Source organism: Muscardinus avellanarius, assembly GCF_963383645.1.
Source record: "Muscardinus avellanarius genome assembly, chromosome: 10".
In the NCBI taxonomy this organism is placed as follows: Eukaryota; Metazoa; Chordata; class Mammalia; order Rodentia; family Gliridae; genus Muscardinus; species Muscardinus avellanarius.
In genome coordinates this window covers 14,152,656-14,174,011 of record NC_137796.1, presented here as the reverse complement: position 1 = coordinate 14,174,011, position 21,356 = coordinate 14,152,656, and the positions used below count along the sequence as shown (strand labels likewise).

At 43.8% G+C, this 21,356-nt stretch overlaps 1 protein-coding gene across 3 annotated transcripts; it reads left to right on the top strand.

The window, feature by feature from the left end:
• Positions 1-670: 670 nt before the first annotated feature.
• On the top strand, positions 671-20,729 carry ZNF821 (zinc finger protein 821; the record flags this gene model as incomplete). Of its 3 annotated transcripts, none has more annotated exons than XM_080702335.1 (6): positions 671-787; positions 11,236-11,361; positions 15,398-15,543; positions 16,171-16,275; positions 19,162-19,328; positions 20,075-20,729. In XM_080702335.1, 6 exons carry the CDS (start codon positions 748-750, stop codon positions 20,727-20,729), a joined length of 1,239 nt encoding a protein of 412 aa, XP_080558461.1. The 3 variants fall into 3 exon arrangements, with proteins under 3 accessions (XP_080558461.1, XP_080558462.1, XP_080558463.1); XM_080702336.1 differs by having other exon boundaries at positions 15,398-15,547; positions 16,178-16,275; XM_080702337.1 differs by lacking the exon at positions 11,236-11,361 and having other exon boundaries at positions 748-787.
• Between the last annotated feature and the right edge of the window lie 627 nt (positions 20,730-21,356).

Here is a 21,356-nt window from a genome sequence, read left to right as displayed (position 1 = left end):
CACACAGCACTAGATGGGCTTTCCCCCAACTCCCTCCCCACTCCTCCTCCCATACAGGGTATCGAGATTGACATTGGTATTCCCACGTGTGTGCATAATGTCAATGGAAGGGATTCTTTCATTGCTTCCCCCCTTCCCCCTTTTGGGACTAGGGATTGAACCCAGGGGCATTCTACCTCTGACCTATCCTCAGCCCTTTTTATTTTGAAATAGGTCTCACTAGGTTGATGAGAGTCTCATTACTTGCTGAGGCTGTCCTTGAACTTGTGTTCCTCTTGTCTCAGCTTTCCAAGTACTTGGATTATAAGCATGCACCACCATCCCCAGGTTTTTTTTTTGTTGTTGTTGTTTGTTTGTTTTTTGTTTGTTTTTTTTTTGGTGGTGGTACTGGGGGTGGAACCCAGAGGCCTTCTACCTCCGGGCTATATTCCCAGACCTATTTTATATTTTGTTTGGAAACAGGGTGTCACTAAGTTGCTGAGAGCCTCACTAAGTAGCTGAGGATGGCTTTGAACCTGTGCGATCTCCCTGTCTCAGCCTCCCAAGCGCTGGGTTTACAAGCATGCAACACCACATCCAACTATCCCCAGCTTTTTTATCTTTTAATTTTGTACAGTTTCTGGGAAATATGACGTGTGGTAACAATGTCCTTTTTTTTTTTTAATTGTAGCTTAGCACCTTGCCAGAAGGAAGTAACACATCCAGCTGTGAAACTGGGAAAGGCTGGAGCTCTTGAATCAGGGAAACATGTCCCGTCGGAAACAGACAAATCCAAATAAAGTTCATTGTAAGTACTGGGCTTTGTCTTCTAGAACCTGGGAATGTGAGTTGGAATGAAAGAGTAACCTGAATGTAGGATGAGAGATTCACACTAATTTGGGAAGAAAGGGTAAAAGGTTTTGGATATATGGACTTAAGGGTCTGTCTAAGTGTTAGAAACCTGTCTTAGGAGTAGGTGTGTAGGAGTCATCCTTGATAGTCACACTAACAAACAGTTATAGTATACCTGTTCTGCACAACTCTTTATGCTAGATGTCAGGGCTATAAAACATTATAAGAAATAAAACTGTAAGGTAGCCTCAGACACACACACATATAAAAATATAAACTAGTATATGCTAATTGCCAAATAGGGATGCTACAGACTGTATGTACTAGAGAATTTAAGAGGAGAGAAGAGAGCTTTGTGGACCGAGGTAAGGACCCCAGACTATGAACTTAAAATGGGCCTTAGAGAATAGAAAGTAAGTTTGAAAGAGAGAGCGAGGAAGTGGAAGGGAGAGGGAGACTGGGGGAGAGCAGTGTAAGTGAGGATATAAGAGGGAAGGCACATGACATGTTCCGAGACGAGGCCGTATAGAAAGCAGAAGTGTCATTTGTCCAGAAGTCATAGGACCTGAGGTTGGAGACGTTTAACTGCACTGTTCAGGGCTAAATGCCAAGTGTAAACTTCATTCTGGAGACTATAGAAAGCTACAGAGGTTTTTAAACAGAAGAGTGTGGCGTGCCATTTAGACTGCAGTGTTTTGGTCCTGCTAAGCATGTGTGTGTGGGATGGATTACATGAGGAAGAAATTGGAAACAGGAAGACCAGCATTTACCGACGCTCTGCGTGATTTCTCAACAGTTTCACTTGTACGTTTTATTTCAGTAATTAGATTGTAAACTTTTAGAGGGCAGAGACTTTATGCCATATCTATTTCCTTGCATATTTCCTTTCCTTCTACTTCTAGCAGTGCTCCTAGAGGATGTGCAACAAGGATCTTATTTAATTATCTATGCAGATTTAGAGTAATTAGCCATTTTCCTATGATTTAGAGGGATAAGCATCCTCACCCAAATGATCCTAAAAGAGACACATAGCTCTTTATGATTGTGGAAAACTGATTGAAGAGAATTCAGAGGTATAACATGAAAATATCTTTTTTCTTTTTGGTACTGAGGGAAATTCTACCTCTGAGCTACACACACAGCCCCCCCCTCCCTGGAAGGAACCCAGGGGCACAAGAAGATACAACACAGCCAGGTGTTACACTTGTAATCCCAATAGTTGGGAGGCTGAGACAAGAGGATCCCAGGTTCAAGGACAGCCTCAGCAAGTGGTGAGACTTTAATCAACCTAGTGAGACCCTATTTCCAAATAAAAATAAAACAGGCTGGGCGTGTATCTCAGAGGTAGAATGCCCATGGATTCAATTCCCAGTGCAACAAAGAACAAATAAATAAATAAATAAATAAAAAGAAAAAAGAAACCCTAGTCTTAAAAAAAAAAAAAAAAAGACAGGGCAGGAAAGATACCCTGAGTAGAGATAAAGGGTTTACAAGTAGGGCAATTATAGGAGTTGAGTCTTTACCTACAAAGGCTACCTGTCAAAAGAGTCTTTTTGCATTCTTCTTTTCTTATAGTAGTGGCACTTTACCATTGAGCTATATCTCCAGACCTTTTTTCTTTTTCTTTTTTTTTTTTTTTTTTTTTTTTTTGGTGGGTCTGGGGATAGAACCCAGGGGCATTCTACCTCCGAGCTACAGCCCCAGCCCTATTTTGTATTCTTTTCACTGAGTTGCAAGGAGCCTCACTAAGTAGCTGAGGCTGGCCGCGAACCGCGATCCTCCAGTCTCAGCCTCCCAAATGCTGGGATTATAAGTGTGTGCCACCACGCCCAGCTTGTTCTTTATTCTTTATTTTGAAACAGCGTCTCACTAAGTTGCGGAGGGCCTCACTAAGTAGCTGAGGCTGTCCGCAAACCGTGATCCTCTTGTCTCAACTTCCCAAATGCTGGGATTACAAGAGTGCACCACCAGGCCCGGCTTATCTCCAGACCTTTTTATTTTTTGAGACAGAATCTTGCTAAGATGCCCAAGTTGGTCTCAAACTTTTCCTGCCTCTGGTTCACACATAGCTGGGATTACAGGTGTGCATCAGAGAAACTGCCTAAATTTGATGAAGGTAACTAGTGGGTTGATGACACATTATAGTAAAGCCGAAGAGCCAGCAAAAACTTTTTTGACCTATGTCTACATCCGCATAATGTATATTATCAGTTGCATCACCTCCCACCATAGTCAGTCGAAGCCACAGTGAAGCCAAGCATGCCCACCTGTAATCCCAGCAACTTGGGAAGATGAGAAAGGAGGGTTATAGGTTCATGGCCTGCCTCAGCAACTGAGTGAGACCCAGTTTCAAAATAAGAAAATAAAATGGGTTTGGGTTATAGTTCATAGGTACAATGCTCCCGGGTTCAATTTCCAGTACCAGAAAAAAAACAAAAATCAAAACTGAGATGAGCTCGTAGTGAGTGGTATTGGAGTTGAAATACAGATGGACTAACAGGTCAGGGAGGAGAGGAAAACATCACACATTCACAGGTGCAGAAATTCAGTCACCAGTGTCAAGCAAGTGAATGTCGGGCTATTGGGAGTGGGCGGAACTTCACAGGCTCTTCAGTGTTGACCATTAAGAGCCTTCACTGCGGGGCTGTGAACACAAACATTCAGCTGCAACTAAAGACTGAGCTCTCTACAGTGATTTGTTTGGGCAGAGAGCTATAAAGGCATCCCAGGTGACGAACCAAGCTTGACCAGAGAAGATAAGACATTGAGATTGGCTGGTTTCTAAAAACATTGCATTTATTTATTATTTGGGGATAAACGAGCCTACCTTTCTTTTTCTTTCTTTCTTTTTCTTTTCTTTTCTTTTCTTTTCTTTTTTTTTGGTGGTTCTGCGGTTCCTAGAAACCCTTCTACCTCCAGGCTACACTCCCAGACCTATTTTTATACTTTTTTTTTTTTTAAAACAGGGTCTCCTAAGCCACCGCGGCTGGCTTCGAACCTGTGCGATCCTCCTGTCTCCGCCTCCCAAGTGCGGGGATTACAAGCGTGCGCCACCACGCCCGGCGAGCCTACCTTTTTTGAAGGATTGTCTCTTTGCTTATGACAATAATGGCAAATAGAAATAAGTAAATTTAAGCCGGGCGTGGTGGCACACGCTTGTAATCCCCGCACTTGGGAGGCGGAGACAGGATCTCACAGGTTCGAAGCCAGCTTCAGCTACTTAGTGAGGCTCTCAGTAACTTGGTGAGACCCTGTTTCCAAATTAAATGTAAAATAGGTCTGGGAGTATAGCCTGGAGGTAGAAAGCCCCTGGGCTCCACCCCCAGTACCACCAAAAAAAAAAAGTAAATTTAGTTTTCTGACCATTTGACTCTCCTGTCACCTTGCAATGAAATGAAACCATATATGTTGAACTAAATGCTGCTTGTCTATTTAAAGTAAATGGCATGGATTCAAGAACACTTAAGCAGAGTAATGGCTGAGCTTTATTACATCTACCTTGTGGGAAGAAAGCTGTGTGGCATGAAACTAAAAGCATGCCCAAAAGGTATATTGAGAATCCCACTGCCATAGCCCATCAGCATTATCAGGTCCACTTAGAAGCCACTGGGCTGGCTGCTTTGACACTTAGTTGGTTTTCCTCAGGACTGTATTTTATTTTATTTTTTTCAGCATTGGGGATGGAATCCAGGGGCATTCTACCTCCAAGTTATAGCCTCAGCCCTATTTTTATTCTTTATTTTGAAACAGGGTCTCACTGAGTTGCAGACTCACCTTAAGTAGCTGAGGCTGGCCTTGAACCTGCAATCCTCCTGTCTCAGCCTCCTGAATGCTGGGATTACAAGCGTGCACCACCATGCCCAGCTCCAGCCCAATTTTTGATTTTTTATTTTGAAACAAGGGCCTCACTAAGTAGCTGAGACTGACTGCGAACCACGATCCTCCTCTCTCAGCCTCCCAAATGCTGGTATTACAAGCGTGCACCACCATGCCCAGCAGGTCTGTTTTTATATCTAAATTTCTGGCATGATTCTTTCCCCAGAAACATCCAGACGGACTCTTCTGTTTCACCTACTCGATTTATTAATAGACTCTAGACTCAATGCATGACTTTTAGAAATAAAAGCCTACAACTGTTAATCTTGGAGGAACCACTGCTGGGCTGAAATCTCTGTATTAGACCTCCTCCCCAATCTCCTTCCTGTCTCACCCCTTTGAGTACAAATTTCTAGAGAGGTTGGAAATACAGTTCCATGCAATTCTCATTTGGGATGTTTGAACCAAGTAAAACCACTAAGGGAAGGCAGTTTTCTTTTTCTTAGAGACTTTGGCATTCAGATTGCAAGATACATAAGAGATAGAAGCCTTCAGCTTTAACTAAAAGCTTTTCACACAGAAGGAGGAATAAAAGCTTTTATGGTCCTTTCTCTAAAAAGCACAGCTTGTTTTGTTCATTCTGTGAGCACTCTTGTGAGGCAATGGCTGTGTTCCCAACATGTGATAGCACCTGGGTTACAAAGGCTGTCAGCTAAAAATGGAATTCAAAGCTCCTTACTCCACAAACTAGCCCCCCTTTTTATAAACTTAAACTTTTTGTAAATCTGCCCTCTTAGAGAAAATGTTTTAGCTACTTTACTTAATTTCATCAGCCTGAAATTGCATTTATATAACTGTATTAAGAGCCCAAGAAGGAGAATTGTCCAAAGCTGTGCCTTTCTAGTGAATTCGTCTCAGTGTTCTTGTCGGTTCTCCACACTGGCTTGCATAGCCTCGTTCTCATCTGGTCTGAAAAACATTAGCCAAATCTGAGACAAAAAAATATTTTGATTTCGTACCAAACAAAGGAGATGTAGCACTTGGCTTTTCATTATAGAACCCAACTATTAATGGGCAAATAAATACCCATGTCTAATAAGATGGGGGCTCTGCATTCATATTTAAAGAAGAGAGATTTTTTTTCACATCTCCAACAGTCTCAAGACAGAAAGAAATAACACTTCTACATTACAAAAATAGGCAACCCTAAACACTTGTTCGTTGCTAGTATCTCTGTGGGTCACATTGTACTTGAGTTATCATGACATACTTTGAGCAAGTCTTATCTTCTTATGCAAGGATAATTCTGGACAATAAGTCAGATTAGGTAAAAGTGACTACTAGAAGATCATTCACTTATCTTTTCTTATGACATCTTGCTATAACTGTTCCTCCTCCTCCTCCTCCTCCTCCTCCTCCTCCTCCTCCTCCTCTACTTCTCCTCCTCCTTCTCCTTCTCTTTCTTCTTCAATTAAACCCAGGGGCATTCTACCATTGGGCTACACTGCCAGCCCTATTTTTTATTTTGAAGCAAGGTCTCACTAAGTTGCAGGGGGCCTCACTAAAGTAGCTGAGGCTGGCCGGGACCTGTGATCCTCCTGTTCAGCCTCCCAAGTACTGGGATTATAAGTGTTGCACCACCATGCCTGGCTTAATGTTTTTATATATTCTTACTTTAGAGTATTGCTTAAAATAGCCTGGGAATTAAAACATTTACCTTAGCTTTTTTCCAAGTCAAGAATAGAATAAAAGAGCACAGGTTTTCTTCTCAAACTACCAAAAAGAATGACATTTAATTTATCTCGGTTATCCTAGGTGAAATTGTCAGCTAGAGTCTTAGGCACCGAAATCATATTGAACACACTCTTCTGATCTGTGAGGGCTTAAATATTTTTTTCTTTTTGGTACTGTGGATTGAACCCAGGAGAATTCTACCTCTGAGCTATAACCCCAGCCCTATTTTAAGATTTTTATTTTAAGTGGGGTCTCACTGAGTTGATGAGAGCCTGTTGGCTGAGGCCCTCCTTGAACACTGCGATCCTCCTCATTTCAGCCTCCCAGATACTAGGGTCACAAGAGTGTGCTACCATGCCCAGCTGACTTAGCCTTTTAGACAACAATGAGAAGACCAAAACAAATTCTAAGTATGTATTAATAAAGATTAAACTGAATCCCTGGCTCATACTGAAAGGTGCATATCCCTTTAGGTATCTTTCCACTAGCTCAGTGGTGGTTCCCTGTCACAGAAAGGAAGAAATGTATTGTTCATTTGTAGCCTGTTTTCTGTTTTTGGGGGGACATTACTGGGCATTGAACTCAGGATTTCACACATACTAAGCAAGTACTCCACCACTGAAATACATCCTTAATCCTTATTTATTATTTATTTATTTATGGTAGAACACAGAGGCCTTCAACCTCCAGACTATTCCCCCAGCCCTATTCTTTTTTTTTTTTTTTTTTTGGTGGTACCGAGGTTCCTGGAAGCCCTTCTACCACCGGGCTACACTCCCAGACCTATTTTTTTATATTTTTATTTGGAAGCAGGGTCTCCTAAGCCAGCGCGGCTGGCTTTGAACCTGTGTGATCCTCCTGTCTCTGCCTCCCAAGTGCGGGAATTACAAGCGTGCGCCACCACGCCCCATTCCCCCAGCCTTATTCTATTTTTTTACTTTGAAACAGGGTCTCGCTAAATTGCTTAGGCTGTTTTTGAACCAGCAGTTTTCCTGTCTTAGCCTCCCAGGTACTGGGATTCAAGTGTGTGTCAGCACACCTAGCTCCTTTTTTTAAATTAATTAATTTATTTATTTATTTATTTATTTGCAGTACTAGGGATGGAACCCAGGGCATTCTACCTCTGACCTATACCCAGAGCCCTATTTTTTTTTTTTTTTAATGGTGGTACTGGGGTTCCTGGAAACCCTTCTACCTCCAGGCTACACTCCCAGACCTATTTTCTATTTTTATTTGGAAACAGGGTCTTTTAAGCCAGTGAGGCTGGGTTCGAAACAGCATGATCCTCCTGTCTCCGCCTCCCAAGCGCAGGGATTACAAGCGTGCGCCACCATGCCTGTCAGCCCTATTTTTTATGCCTTATTTTGAAACTGGGTCTCACTGAGTTGCAAAGAGCCCCACTAAGTAGCTGAGGCTGTCCACAAACCGCGATACTCAAGTGTCAGCCTCCTGAATGCTGGGATTACAAGCATGCACCACCATGCCTGGCTTCATTTTTTATTGATTGATTGATTGATTGATTGATATTTTGCAGGTCTGGGGATGGAACCCAGACGTATTTGACCTTCGAGCTACACCCCCTGCCAAATTTTTTATTCTTTATTTTGAAATAGAGTCTCACTGAGTTGCGAAGGGCCTCACTAAGTAGCTGAGGCTGTCCGCGAACCACGATCCTCTGGTCTCAGCCTCCCAATGCTGGGATCACAAGCGTGCGCCAAATGCTGGGATTACAAGCATGTGCCACCATGCCTGGCTTATTTTTTATTTTCATCATTATTATTTTTTGTGGTACTGGGGATGGAACCCAGGGACATTCTACCTCCGAGCTACACCCTCAGCCCTATTTTTTATTCTTTAGTTTGAAACAGGGTCTCACTGAGTTGCAAAGGGCCTCACTAAGTAGCTGAGGCTGGCCATGAACCACGATCCTCCTGTCTCTGCCTCCTGATTGTTGGGATTACAAGTGTGTGCCACCACGCCCAGCTCCTTTTTTATTTTGACACAGGATCTCACTAAATTGCCCAGACTGGCCTCAAAGTTATTTGCTTCCTCCCTCAGTCTCCCTAATACCTGGGACTATAGGCATGTACCACCAGACCCAGGCATCCTTAGCGTGTTACAAATGTAGCTGATATCTGGCTAGGTGATTCCTCTCTTGAACCTAGAAGTGTCACTGAAGACAGTGCTCTGCCCTTGATAATTACATGCTAGTATATAACGTGTTCCCTAGGACCATGTTTCCCCCTGGTCCAAAAACATGCATCTATCCAGATTCCAGTTGGCCGTGGCCTTATGGTTTCAGTGAAGCTAGCATGGAGAAATTAAATATATTACTTCCGCAGAGAGTGAAGAGGAAATGCTCTAACATAGAATTCATTTTTCTCTTTCTGTAGCTGTGATTTATGGCCATGTGTCACCCTAGATATTATGACAAAGACTTAAAACAACTCATTTTCCCTTTACTGGGGGCTGTGTAGCTAGAAGTGTGAGCTAACACTTCTCACCCGTGGATGAGTCACAGTCGCCATAATGCCAGTTACTCTAACCCAGGCGTGGTAACTCATGACGGCTTATCAGGACCATCCTTTTCCCTTTTTCGTATTCTGCCTGAGAATGCTGCTTTGATATTGGAGTTGTATGTATCTATGAAGATCATATCAACACTAGGATCAGAGCATTCTTCTCACACAAAGTTAAGCATTTTTTGTTTTGTTTTTTCCATCAAAACCACTTTGATGGACCTTCTGACCTTGAATTTACATCTCTACTAGAAAGCAGTTAAAAATATAAATACTAGGGGATATGGTATAGCTCAGTGCTACATGCTCAGTGTAAAGCAAGTGCTTAGCATGCAAAAGGTTTTGATTTCAATCCCCAGCACCAAAAGAAAAAAAAAAAAGATATTAAACAGTCCTGGGTTTAATTTTAGTTTTTATTGTTTTGTGGTGCTAGTGATTGAACCTAGGGGTATTCAACTATGAGCTCTACCCCCACCCACCCAATTTTGTGTGTGTGTGTTTTTGAAACAGTCTCACTAGGTTACTGAGAGTCTCATTACTTGCTGAGGTGTTCTTCCAACCTGTAACCCTCCTTCTTCAGGTTCCTAAGTACTAGGATTACAGGCATGCACCACCATGCCTGCCTTGGATTCTTGTTTCTACCACAGACCTCAGTTTTCTCCTCGGGGAAATGTAGGTAGTAATACCTAGCACATATTAATTATAAGGATGTTAACATAGAACCCGGAAGTAGCAAATGTCCAATAGTAACTATAATTGATGTTAATAGTACTTGGTGTATCGTAATAATCACTGATTATAGTCATATAATCAGTTGCTCAGAGGTAGAATACCCCTGGATCAATCCCTAGCATGACAAAAAATTGAAAAAAGCTGGGTGTGGTGGCACACACTTGTAATCCTAGTACTTGGGAGGCTGAGACAGAAGGATGCAGATTCATTGCCAGTCTCAGCTACTTAGTGAGGCCCTCTGTAACTTAGTGAGGCCCTGTTTCAAAATAAAGAATAAAAAATAGGGCAGGGGGTATAGCTTGGAGGTCAAATGCCTCTGGGTTCCATCCCCAGATCTGCAAAAGCATGCTTATAATCCAGCACTTGGGAGGTTGAGTCAGGAGGATCGCAGGTTTGAGGACAGCCTCAGCGAGTAATGAGACTCATCAACCTAGCAAGACCCAATTTCAAAATAAAAAATTAAATAGGGATAGGGGTGTAGCTCAGAGGTAGAATACCCTGGGTCCAATCCCTAGTATCATACACACACAAAAAAAGATCATGCCAAAACCAAAACAAAACAAAGAGAAAATAAAGGCAGAACTGGCTCAGAAGTCTAGATTGATATTGTTATAAATTGGTTTATATGCTTTAGAAAAATTGTTCCTCAGCAGAAATGAGTTCATATATTACCTGTTTTCCTTCTTGTCCATTATTCAACCAATTGATTTTCTCATAGCTAATCATCGGTTCAAAGCCAGCCTCGGGCACTTAGTGAGACCCTGTTTCAAAGTAAAAAATGAAATGGGGCTGAGGTGTAGTTCAGAGGTAGAATGCCCCTGAATTTAATCCTAATACCAATGCAAACAAATAAACAATAACAAAAGAGACAAGAATTTACACATCATGATTTGGAAGGAGAGTGGATGAAAGATGCAATTAGATTTATTTAGAAGGCCTATGGTGGTGCACACTTGTAATCCCAGCATTCGGGAGGCAGAGACCAGAGGATTGAGGATTGTGGTTTGCGGACAGCCTCAGCTACTTAGCGAGGCCCTTTGCAACTCAGTGAGACCCTGTTTCAAAAATAAAAAGACTAAAAAATAGGGCTGGGATGTAGCTTGGAAGTACAATGTCCCTGGGTTCCATCCCCAGTATTGCAAAATAAAAATAAAAATAAAAGGCTTATTTGAAGTACTTGTTTATAGTCCAAGATAGACAGGACAGACCATAGTGCTGGTAATTTAAGGTATGGGAATTCTGCTCAGATTTACTACCCTGTTTTTATCCCATTGTTTTGTCTGTCTCCTCAATCCTGATGGAAAGTTGTAAATGGAATTGAGAGTCTTCAGGTAAATTTGTAAAGTAGCAATCGATCACCTTTTGAAGAGTCACAAATGGGAGGACTTATGAGAGTGATGCTTTCTGGAGCACCTGGCTTACTGCCCAGGAAGAACAGCTGTGCCCAGAAGCTGCTGGAGGCAGCAGGCTGACTTGGAGATGAAATGACCTGCCAGAGGGTACCTGCCTGTCGTCTTTCTTGAATGGTCTGACCTTCCAACCAGCTCATCTGAGAATGTGCTGCCCAGCTGGTGGCTTGACTCTTTTTCCTTTTGACCACCAGGGGATCAAGTATTTGCTGGGCTAGAAGAGCAAGCCCGCCAGGCGATGATGAAAACTGATTTTCCTGGAGACCTTGGCAGTCAGCGACAAGCTATCCAACAACTAAGAGACCAGGACTCCAGTAGCAGTGAGTTCTGCACCTTCTGGTAATGACTCAGGGCAATGGGAGAAGAATTATCAGAGTGTGTGTGCTCTGGGGATTGTGCATGGGGTTGGGAGGAAGAACTAAAGAAGGAGATAAGTGGATCCTCCATGTCTCCAAAAGGGTTCAAGATGTGTGATCATAGGCTTATTCAGAGAGAGGGAGGACAGGTTTAGGATTTTGGATTCTTCAACTCATGGACTACACAATATTTGGTACAGTACCATATGTAGATAGGTTTGTAATGGTATGATAAAGAGACATGGAAATAAATAAGTATTTAAGCACCCCTAGGTTAGGTCAAATGAAAAAAAAAAAAAAAATCCCTGTCTCCTAGAATCTATTTATCTGTAGTTAATAAGAGTGGAACTGATGAATTTTTGCTTGAGGGTCCACTCAGTGTTACATAAATCTGGCTTAGAGATAACATTAGGCAGTATGTAACTGCTGAAGCCCAGATCTTCCCACACGGAGGCCTGCACTAGATCTCTGTGGTTAGAAGACAGAGAAGGCTGGCTCTTAGAAGTTGTGCCTTATTGACTGTCTGTTGCATATCCTGCCTGAACAGATACAATTTTTTTTCTTTTCCTTTTTTATTTTTTTTGCAGTACTGGGGGTGGACCCCAGGATTATTCTACCTCCGAGCTATACCTCCAGTCCTGTTTTTTATTCTTTATTTTTGAAACAGGGTCTCACTGAATTGTAAAAGGCCTCACTAAGTAGCTGAGGCTGTCTACGAACCATAGTCCTCTGTCTTAGCCTCCCAAATGCTGGGATTACAAGCGTGTGCCACCACGCCTGACTTTGAATGGCCACATTTTGAGATATGTTAATTCTAGGATGATTTCTGCACTTGTCTTATCTCATCCACTTGATACTGGTCATTATTAGTAACAGAGTAACATTTCTGGTTTTCTCCTGTTGAAGCTGTGAGCTTGTAAGAACTAGCTTCCCTCAAACAAAAAATTAAGCAACAGCAACCACAAAATAATAACTTAGCAACTAATCACATACCAAAAAATTAGCCAAAAATTTCTAGAAAACCTGTGGGACCCATTAGTTTCTTGAGTAATAATAAAAAAAAAAATCTGCAAAAGTATAAGTCTCCATTCTGGAAATGATAGATCATCTCTCTAGACAGCATACTTTTTAAAAATTTTTCTGGTAGGTATATTCAGATAATTGCAAAAATATGTTTTGATACAACATTACCTTAGCTTTTAAACGTATAAGCATTTCAAGTAGGAAGCTGATGAGAAAACAAGTTGTTTTTTTTTTTTTTTTTTTTTTCGGTACTGAGGATGGAACCTGGGGCATTATACCTCCGAGCTACACCCCCAGCCCTATTTTTTATTCTTTTATTTTTTTTTTTTGAAACAGGGTCTCACTGAGTTGCAAAGGTCCTCACTAAGTAGCTGAGGCTCTCTGAACCACCATCCTCCTGTCCCAGCCTCCCAAATGCTGGGATTAAAAGTGTATGCCACCACGCTTGGCTGAAATATGATTTAATCTGTGCCGGTCCTTCATTATTGAGTGGTTTCGAAGGAAAGGAAGCTTTGGGGACTAAACTATATATACCATACATTTTTTCCAGGGCCCAAATCTAGTCCACCAACTGACTAGTGTATTTAATACACCTAGGCATATGTAACCACCAGCAGGTGATTTGGCTAGATTTCTCATGAAGAAAGGGAATGTAACGAGTTTTTCCAGGAATAAAGGAAATGGGACAGGTATAAACCAGACACTGGCAGATTTAGAAATTATGCACTGGGCATGGTGGCACACACTTATAATCCCAGTATTTGGGAGGCTGAAACAGGAGGATCCGGGTTTGCGGCTGGCCTCAGCTACTTAGTGAGGTCCTTTGCAACTCAGTGAGACCCTGTTTCAAAATAAAGAATAAGCCAGGTGTCGTGGCGCACACTTGTAATCCCAGCATTTGGGAGTCTGAGACTGGAGGACCACTGTTCCTGGACATCCTCAGCTACTTAGTGAGGCCCTCCGCAACTTAGTGAGACCCTGTTTCAAAATAAAGAATAAAAAAAAATTACGACAGGGGGTGTAGCTCAGAGGTCAAATGCCCCTGGGTTCCATCACCAGACCTGAAAAAAACAAAAAAGAAATTTGCAAGAGATAGTAGAGAAAGGATAAGCAGGAAATCCGAGTTTCACTGCAGGTGCAGAGCCAGGGAGAAATACTATTTCTCTCTACTCACATCAGGTCCAGGAATCCAGGATGTGGGTGGGGTTGAGATAGGGCTGAAGTCTGAAAGCTTCCCAAAGCTTGGCTTCCTCTTATGATCTTCAAGGTATCAGTACCTTTTTTTCTTCCTCTTGGAAAGAACCCCATTTGTTATTGTGGGTTTTTGTGTGTGTGTTGGGTTTTGTTTTGTTTTGTTTTATTTATGGGACTGGGGGTGGAGCCCAGGGGCTTTTCTACCTCCAGGCTTTACTCCCAGACCTATTTTATACTTTATTTGGAAACAGGGTCTCACTAAGTTGCTGAGAACCTCACTAAGTAGCTCAAGCTAGCTTCGAACCTATGTGATCTTCCTGTCTCAGCCTCCCAAGCACTGGGATTACAAGCGTGCGCCACCACACCTGGTCTTATTGTGGGGTTTTAAAAGTCATTTTTTTCTACTTTATAATAGAGGGGAGAAAAAAAGTTTACACAGACCTTGCAGATTACCTAGCCCTGGGTAGACAGACCTCTCTACAACTACATAGTGCCTGCAGAACTGAAATAAACTCATTTCTTTCTTGTTTTTGTTTGTTTTTGGTTTTTTGGGTTTTTTTTGGTGGTACTAGGAGTGGAACCCAGAGGCTTTCTACCTCCGGGATATACTCCCAGACCTATTTTATATTTTATTTGGAAACAGGGTCTCACTAAGTAGCCGAGGCTGGCTTCGAACCTGTGTGATCCTCCTGTCTCAGCCTCCCAAGCACAGGGATTACAAGCGTGTGCCACCACGCCCGGCTTTCATTTCTTTCTTAAGTCACAAGAAATAGTATTTTATCCTAAAGTGAAGATTGGCACATTCTTTCCATTCAATAAATTTAGTTAACCATCAGCTAATCCAAAGAGCCAACAGAAACAATAAAGTTGTTTAATTTAGGATGCTGGGGTTTTTGTTTTGTTTTGTTTTTGTTTTTATGGGTCTGGGGATGGAACCTAGGAGCATTCAACCTCCGAGCTACACCCCCAAGCATATTTTTTTATTCTTCATTTTGGAACAGGGTCTCACTAAGTTGTGGAGAGCTTCACTAAGTAACTGAGGCTGGCTGCGAACCACGATCCTCCAGTCTCTGCCTCCCAAATGCTGAGATTACAAGTGTGATCCACCACACCCGGCAGGATGCTGGGTTTCTAGTGGAGTAAGAAGAGTGAGCTGGGTAATACTACAGACTGCATGCGGGTCTCAGGCTGATTCTTCCACTGTCATGAACAGCCCTTTCCATTATAAAGTGATAATATTTTAAACTACTTTACTATAACATCCTTACTGATAAGAGGGAAGAAAAACTTGTTGGTGTTTTTGTAAGTGTTTCTTGGGGTTTGATGGGAGAGAACAAATTAGTGGGTCATAGAGTAGAAGAGTCTATGACACCATGGAGAAATTGTGCAGGGGGTTGAGAAGAAAAGTAATAATCTGTGAAAAGTGTTGGTAAGTCAGAAGCGGTGCTTTGTGGGAAGGAGTTGGTGTGAAGTGCTTGGGGAAGTGTACACAGAAGTGTCAGATGTTTGAGAACCATGCATAAGGATTGATTTTATGATAATGTAGAAGGCCCAGGACCATCCAATGTGTCTTGCCTCAAGTTTTCTGTTTAGTGTATATATGACATAATAAGTAAGTGATGGCTGGTTTCCACTTAATGTGATTTGTACCCAACTAAGCACTGATAGAAGCTATATTATAGAAGATATGTTTTCCATTATAGCTAAGACTATAACTCTAAGGTGGACAGACGCAGGATGTACCCCTACAAGTCAGAACAAGTGACGAGTTTGTGCATTCCAGGTGACAGTGAGGGTGATGAAGAGGAGACCACACAAGACGAAGTTTCTTCCCACACATCAGAGGAAGATGGAGGGGTGGTCAAGGTGGAGAAGGAGTTAGAAAATGCAGAGCAGCCTGTTGGTGGGCATGAAGTAGTAGAGCACGAGGCAAGTGAACATGGCTCCTGAGCCTGCGCGTCCCCGCCCCAGGCATCTCCCCATGCCGCAGTTCCGCTTCCGCAGGCCTCTAGGCCTTCGTGGGCAGCCTCTGCCTTGACAGCCCAGAGCCCACACCTGAGACACAGCCTCCTCACAGGGGCCTTCCTTTCCTACTCCCACATCCCTGAACCCATGCTCAGCTCTCCTCCCAGGACAAAATAGCCCCCTTTGCAAAATGGAAAGCTTCCTTTCTGAGGTGTACTCTGGAATATGCTACAAACCTGTTATGCCTGAGGTACCACCTGCTCACTAAGTCATTTCCTGAAGATTCCCTAAGGAGAATGACAGGAGGGAAGCTAGTCCTTTCCCTTCAGAATTGTCTTGGAATAAAATAGATGAGTTCTCTCTGGAGCAGTCCTGTGCCTCATAGCAGAAAGCCTTGGAGAAAATGAAAAATGCAGGCAAATTTAACTTCTTTCCATGTTACTTTTTCCTTCAGCCCACACTAGCAACCTAAGAATAACATGTGACATCAGGTTGCACTGCTTTTAACAGGACATGCCCTGTTTCAAAGCGATGGGGTTAGGGAAGAGACTTGTGAGGAATCTTCATGAGTTGCTTGTTATTGACTTGCAGGTCACAGAGAATTTGAATTCTGACCCCTTGCTTGAGCTCTGCCAGTGTCCCCTCTGCCAGCTAGACTGTGGGAGTCGGGAGCAGCTGATCGCTCATGTGTACCAGGTATGGTGTGGGGACCTGTGAGTGCTGGTGGCTTAGTTATCACCCAGATCCTGCACTGGCTTTTGCCTCTGGCTCCTGAAGGAACTGTGGGTTGTTGCTTCCATTAAGACTTTGCTCCAAAGCTGGGCATGGTTGGCTCAGGCTTGAAATCCCAGCATTCAGGAGGCTGAGACCGGAGGATTGCGGTTCGTGGACAGCTTCGGCTACTTATACCCTGTTTCAGAATAAAGAAAAAAAAAAAAATAGGACTGGGGATGTAGCTCAGAAGTAGAATGTCCCTGGGTTCCATCCCCAGTACTGGAAAAAAAAAGAAAAGACTTTGCTACATTCCTCAACACAAGTGGGATAAAAGATTCGAAGCCAGGTGGATCGCGCAGGTTCAAAGCCAGCCTCATTGGCTTAAGAGACCCTGTTTACAAATAAAAAATATAAAAAATAGGTGTCTGGGAGTGTAGCCCAGAGGTAGAAGGGTTTCCAGGAACCCCAGTACCACCAGAAATAGTGTTGAATAGGTTCTGGGTCCCAGGGTAGACACACTGAAAATTAAGTGTTTTTTTTTTTCTAAATTAGTTAATGTATTATTTCAGTAGTGAAATCAAAACTAATGTCTATTCATAATGAGGGGTTTTAATGAAAAAAGTTAACAAAATGTTTCTGAAATATCATTGAAAGTTATAAACAAGGGAATCAGAATAACAGACTTTTGTCTTTTTGTCTGTGGGGGGATACTAGGATTGAATCCAGGGGCATTCTACCTTTGAGCTACTCTGAGCGTTCTCTCTCTCTCTCTCTCTCTCTCTCTCTCTCTCTCTCTCTCTCTCTCTCCCTCTCCCTCCCTCTCCCTCTCTCTCTCTGCTTATTTGTGGCACTGGGGATTGAACCCAGAGGTAGTATATGTATTTTTTTGTTTATTTTTGGTGCTGGGGATTGAACCTAGAGGCATTCTACCTCTGAGCTCCATTCCCAGCCCAATTTTTTATGCTTTATTTTTTGAAACAGAGTCTCACTAAGTTGCAGAGGGTCTCACAAGTTGCTGAAGCTGGCCATGAACCTGTGATCCTTCTGTCTCAGCCACTATGGCTGGCTGAACTCAAAGGCATTCTACCTCCAAGCTATACCCCTAGTCCTATTTCACTTTTATTTTAAAACAGGGTCATCCGGGCATGGTGTTACATGCTTGTAATCCTAGTACTTGGGAGGCTAAGACAGGAGGATTACAGGTTTGAGGACAGCCTCAGCAAGCAGTTAGACTCTCATCAACCTAGCCAAACCTTGTTTCAAATTAAAAATAAAAAAGAGGAACCACACCCTTGCAATCCCAGTAGTTGGGAGGTTGAGATAGGAGGATCGTAGTTCGGAGACAGCTTCAGCTACTTAGTGAGGCCCTCCACAACTTAGTGAGACCTTGTTTCAAAATAAAGAATAAAAAAATAGGGCTGGAGGTGTAGCTTGGCAGTAGAATGCCCCTGGATTCTCTCCCCAGTACTGAAAAAATAAAAATAGGGCTGGGGTTGTAGCTCGAAGGTAGAATGCCCCTGGGTTCAACCCCAGTGCCTCCCCCCACCAAACAAAAAAAAGAAAGGAAGGAAGGGAGGGAGGGAAAAGAAAAGAAACAGGGTCTCATTAAGTTGCTGAGGCTGGCTTCAAACCTGTGATCCTTCTGTGTTAGCCTCCCAAATTCTGGGATTACAAGCATGCGCCTTCATGCCTTGGCTTAGTTTTTGTTTTGAAACAGGTCTCTCTAGGCCGCTGAGAGTCTCACAAAGCTGCTGAGGCTATCCTCACACCTGTGATCTTCCTCCCCAGCTTCCCAAGTACTGGGATTACAGGCACTCACTACCATGCCTGGCTTTGACTTTTGTTTTCTTTTTGTCCTGATCCAATTGCAGGGCTTCTGTGCCTTGTGATCTGCACTGACAAAGCATGAGTACACAGGGAAGCCTGGGTGGTACCATAAAGATAACTGGTTCATGGGAAGTATTTCTTTTCTTCACAAGACTGTCTTAAAGATTGGGGAAAGGCATATTGTGATATACCAGTATTCCCAGCCAGTTCCTAAATTTGGCCTTCATCACTGTCTTTTTCTCCTTTCTTTTCTTCTTTTCTTGTGGGGGGAAATGAACCCAGGGGTATTCTATCTCTGAGCTATGTCCCTCCCTTTTTTTTTTTCTTTCTTTCTTTTTTTTTTTTTTTTTTTTTTTTTGCGGTACTGGCGATGAAACCCAGGGATCTATCTCTGAGCTACACCCCCGGCCCTATTTTTTATTTATTTTGAAACAGGGTCTCACTGAATTGCAAAGAGTCTCACTTTGTAGCTGAAGCTGTCCACAAACGGCGATCCTCTGGTCTCAGCCTCCTGAATGTGGGGATTACAAGCATGTGCCACCACTCCTAGCTTTTATTTTTTATTTTGAAATAGGTTCTCACTAAGTTGTTGAGACTGTCCTCAAACCTGCAACCCTCCTGTCTCAGCCTCCCAAGTACTAGATTACAGGCATGTGCTACAGTGTTCATCATCCTCTTAAAATATACTTGTATCTGCACAGTGTGAGCCAGGGAGACAGAGTAATAATCCTGAGCATGAATTCCTCTCAGGCTCTGAAGAGGACTCTGGAGTCCCATTGTTCCTTAAGCCAGCCATATGTCCTAGAACGTTGTCAGAACTTGAGCTAATGAAATCTGAACAATGGTCTGTAATGGCTAGGCCCTCCTGAAGGCCCGCGAACACAACAGGCTGTGGCTTTTCCAGGAACTCAACAGAGAGAATAGTTCCAAGTCTCTTGTTTTAAGACTAAGGAAAGGGGATATTTCCCAGGAAGTAGTTCTGTGAGTGCAGATTGTCCTTGAGGTAGGGCAGGATTGACAGATGAAGGCTCTGTTTTCCAGCACACTGCAGCGGTGGTGAGCGCCAAGAGTTACATGTGTCCAGTCTGTGGACGGGCCCTTAGCTCCCCAGGCTCATTGGGTCGCCACCTCCTAATCCACTCGGAGGACCAGCGGTCTAACTGTGCTGTGTGTGGAGCCCGTTTCACCAGCCATGCCACTTTTAACAGGTTAGCTGGGTACCTAACCCTGTTGTGTTGGGAACGAGTCACTGGGTATGGGTTCTGCTTTCCCAAGTCAAAGTGAAGGCTAGAGATAGATCATACAAAGACAGCTGACACGTGACCATTTAGAAATGCAAGTAATGAGGCTAGGAAGTATCCATTAAATAATCTAAAAGGGAAATGAACTCCCATTTCTTTTTCCAACAGAATATTTTCAGCTAGAAAGAGATTTAGGGAAATGTGAGAAAATTCATGATAATATATGGAGAAAGAAGTTGCAGCAAGGATCCTAGCGTGAAGAACAGTCCCACTGTGCCTACAGTGGGACTGGAACTCTGTCCTCATCCTGTTTGTCTGGCACACAGTGCAGAGGCCACCTCTGGTAGGCAGAGCCAGGTGGGAAGAGGTGCGGCTGTGCTGTGCCAGCATGAAGGAGGATTCCACCCGCGGGCCCATTCATTCACACCCTAGGCCTGGCCCGACACCCAAACACCACCATTCTGGCTTCACACTGTAAGAGTTCCTTGTTTTTTGGTGAGTTGCTATGATAGGTAACTCAGTTTCTAATTCTATAGTGGACTCTTAAGACTTGGTAGATATCATAGCTCAAAGAAAATGGGTCTCCCAAGCACTCAGACCTACATCTAGTGGTAAGCCTGAACCGATGGGCCTGATAGGAAAAGTAAGTCAGGGCTGGATACTTGAGCCTTGCGAGAAGAGAATGTTAATCATCCAAATGTTTTACTTTCCAGTGAGAAACTTCCTGAAGTACTTAATATGGAATCCCTCCCCCCGGCCCACAGTGAGGGCCCCTCCAGTGCCGAGGGGAAAGACATTGCCTTTAGTCCCCCAGTGTACCCTGCTGGGATTCTGCTTGTGTGCAACAACTGTGCTGCTTATCGTAAGCTCCTGGAAGCCCAGACCCCCAGCGTACGCAAGTGGGCCCTGCGGCGACAGAACGAGCCTTTGGAAGTACGGCTGCAGCGACTAGAGCGAGAGCGCACGGCCAAGAAGAGTCGGCGGGACAATGAGACCCCCGAGGAGCGGGAGGTGAGGCGCATGAGGGACCGGGAAGCCAAGCGCCTGCAGCGCATGCAGGAGACAGATGAGCAGCGGGCACGCAGGCTGCAACGGGATCGGGAGGCCATGAGGCTGAAGCGGGCCAATGAGACGCCAGAGAAGCGGCAGGCCCGGCTCATCCGAGAGCGGGAGGCCAAGCGGCTCAAGAGGAGGCTGGAGAAGATGGACATGATGCTGCGAGCTCAATTTGGCCAGGACCCTTCTGCCATGGCAGCCTTAGCAGCTGAAATGAACTTCTTCCAGCTGCCTGTGAGTGGCGTGGAGTTGGACAGCCAGCTTCTGGGCAAGATGGCCTTTGAAGAGCAGAACAGCAGCTCTCTGCACTGAACCACAGCCTCCTGCCTGCCCTCTCGGCCTCCTGAGCCACAGGGACCAGTGCTACAGCCACCGCCACGCGATCCTGCTGCAGACGCAGGCCATGGTCGTAGGTGGAGTCCCATGCCCCTCGCATGTGGGAGCAGGATGATGGGGTCAGGAGGGACCAGCTGAATCAAGGCAGCTCTGGACAGGGAGCCAGCACTCCAGAGAAGTGGACTCCCCAGCACAGCCCGGCAGGTTATGAGGGCAAATAAATTAATTTTATCTTTACCTGCCTTTCCCTCGTCTCACGTTCATTCTAGTCAATGAAGTGCACTAGGAAAGGGGTTGGTTTGAATTTTCAGGCAGTGACTCCTGATGTCCTGCCCTGTCTGAGACAGGACACTCCTCAACCGAGGCTACACAAGCAGAGGTCCTTTACTTTGCCTTCACAAGCTGCTGTGGAATAACTATGACACCAAAGAAAGAATCAGTGCTGCCTCTGAGAATTCATTCCCCCACGCATAAGGAGATACCTGCAGTTCCAAGGGCCATTTAAACTTAGCTTACCTTACCCAAACTCAGAAACTTTTCCTCACAACTGGCATTTCCTTCCTTCCTTCCTTCCTGTTGTTTTGTTTTGTTTTGTTTTGTTTT